Raw genomic sequence first — 2,238 nt, forward strand, 5'->3', positions numbered from 1 at the left:
ATAAAACATGAATACAACAGAACATAATTGCCAAAATCAAGAAAATCCATCAAAACAGCAACAAAAATCATCACATCAATGGGGGCCAAATTTAAAGGAGCTAATCAGAGGAGCTTGAGCTTACAGCTTCATCAGCATTAGAAACAGAATTGCCACTTGTCTCATCATTAGTTGCAGACCTCTCACTAGAGGTGTGGGCTTCAGCTTCCTTAACATGTTCAATATTCTCACCTTCAGCTCGCTCCAAGCTTGCAATCAGGGCTTCCAACTATTCTTTCCTAGCTGTTGCTACCCTTATCCCTTCACCAATCTCTTTACAAGTCTCCTTCAGCTCAGTAATGGTTCCAAATTTTGAGGTTGGCTTTTCCATAGCAGACGTCATGACAATGTCTTCGACATGACTGCCTTCAAACAGTTTATAGTGCATTGATAGAGCAGGTTTTCTTCTACTTGGTATGTCATTAGAACTCAGAATCTCAGGGTGTTGACTCAGGATAATCCCACAAATCATAGAGGGAAAGGCAATAGGCAGCTTAACTGCATTAGTAGATGCATGCTTGATAATTTGTTCAAACATAAATCTACCATAGTCAAAATTCATTTTGGTTCCAATAGCAAAAATAAATATTCCAAGGGTATTAACAATTGTGGAAATGTGGTTGGTAGGCACCCAATTTGCAGCTCCTATTTTATGCAATATTGCATACTTGACAGTTAACTTCCCAGCAGGAATATGCTTTTTAATAGACCACCCTTTCACCTGTCTTGCTGTAATTTCTCTACAGACCTCATTGTCTGTAGCTTCCAATTCACCTGCACCCTCAACTCTTCTTCCCAGAAAATTATTAATGACAGTGGGAGAGAATGTAATACACTTACCTCTCACAAATACTTTGCAAAATTCCTTGCTGTTCTTATCAGCAATATCCTTAGCAATGTTGACAATAAATTCCTTAACCAAACCCTCATAGCACTAAGAGAACCCCGCCACAGTCTTCATTAACCCAGCAGTCTTTATTAGGTCCATGACCTCCTTGACTTCAACAGTATCCTTTCCTAACTCCCTTTCCACAACTACCCTTCTTTGAATCATAAATTTCCATTTAGCAGCTCCATCTTCAAGATGGAAAGAGATATTATCCAAATGCACAACAACAACTTTCACAGGGGACTTCCTCATAGTGGTCTTCTTCACAAGAGAGATGTCAGGGACATCTTCCTCAACATCTTCAGACTTAGAGACTTCTCTAACCTTCCTCTTCTTCACTTCAACCTTGCTCCAAGATTTGGAAGGACCAACACCAGCAATCTTCTTAGCTGTTTTAGCTGACATCATTTCAGCCACAGGTCTTCCTTTTCGAGTCTTCATACGCTTAGCCACACTTGGCTTTAAGTGATGAAGTAAGCTATCCTCTTGCTCATCAGACCTATCATCCTCTAGGTCAATCACATCGTTTGCAACATCATGCTTCTCAGAATGGGAAGCATTGGCAGTTTTAGATGCCACAGATTTTCCTTTACCAGACATAGTTTGCCCTAGAGAGCACAAACCTTCAGCAGCCATGTCCTTCTCAGAACTGGAGGAATCGTTATTCTTCTCACTATGTTGTGCAACCTCAGGAGAAGGGTACATTTTAGACAGGGGGGTAGAGACTCCCTTCACAGAATGTCCTTCATTAAGGATTCTAGTGACTAGGTTCCTTATGACACAATCAGTGTGGTGTATATCTTCCTTAGAACTAGTGGCATGAGTTGAGCCAGAAGGGATACTGGAGATGTTACCTTGATTGGGGCATGTAGAAGCTGAGGCATCCATGGGATGGTTTAAGTCAAGGGCTTCGCAGGGAATAACTGATAGAGGAACCACATCCAAAATCTCATCATCGTGAATGTCCATGGAAGGAGTGCTAACCTTGTGAGTATACTTAGTAGTTTTTGAATCAGATGTAGTTTGATGTTGTGACATCTTGACGTTTCTGTGGAAAAATTGCAGTTGCCCTAGTAGAGGAGTGTGAGGAAGAAGCAGGGAGTTGGAAGAGTTGGAGTAGGTAGTGAGGTTGCGTGTGAAAAGGTAATAGATGGTATTTCCAAAACTAGGTGATGATTTACCATAATGGGGGCGCTTTATTTTAGCCACATAGACACTACTTTGCTTACTTTTCCCACTTCATATTAATTGCTACAAGTCTTCATAAATGCAAATCCCTAATTTTCCTCTTAGGACTTCAAACTAATTTG

The 2,238-nt window shown here is 40.8% G+C and overlaps 1 protein-coding gene across 1 annotated transcript; it reads right to left on the reverse strand.

The window, feature by feature from the left end:
• Positions 1-268: 268 nt before the first annotated feature.
• LOC127079755 (uncharacterized) lies at positions 269-1,966 on the reverse strand. The gene is made up of 4 exons (XM_051020126.1): positions 1,384-1,966; positions 1,079-1,326; positions 586-973; positions 269-405 (listed from the first exon to the last, which is right to left on the reverse strand). The coding sequence occupies exons 1-4, from the start codon at positions 1,964-1,966 to the stop codon at positions 269-271; spliced, it is 1,356 nt and encodes a 451-aa protein (XP_050876083.1).
• Between the last annotated feature and the right edge of the window lie 272 nt (positions 1,967-2,238).

This window comes from Lathyrus oleraceus, chromosome 5 (assembly GCF_024323335.1).
Source record: "Lathyrus oleraceus cultivar Zhongwan6 chromosome 5, CAAS_Psat_ZW6_1.0, whole genome shotgun sequence".
Classification (NCBI taxonomy): domain Eukaryota; kingdom Viridiplantae; phylum Streptophyta; class Magnoliopsida; order Fabales; family Fabaceae; genus Lathyrus; species Lathyrus oleraceus.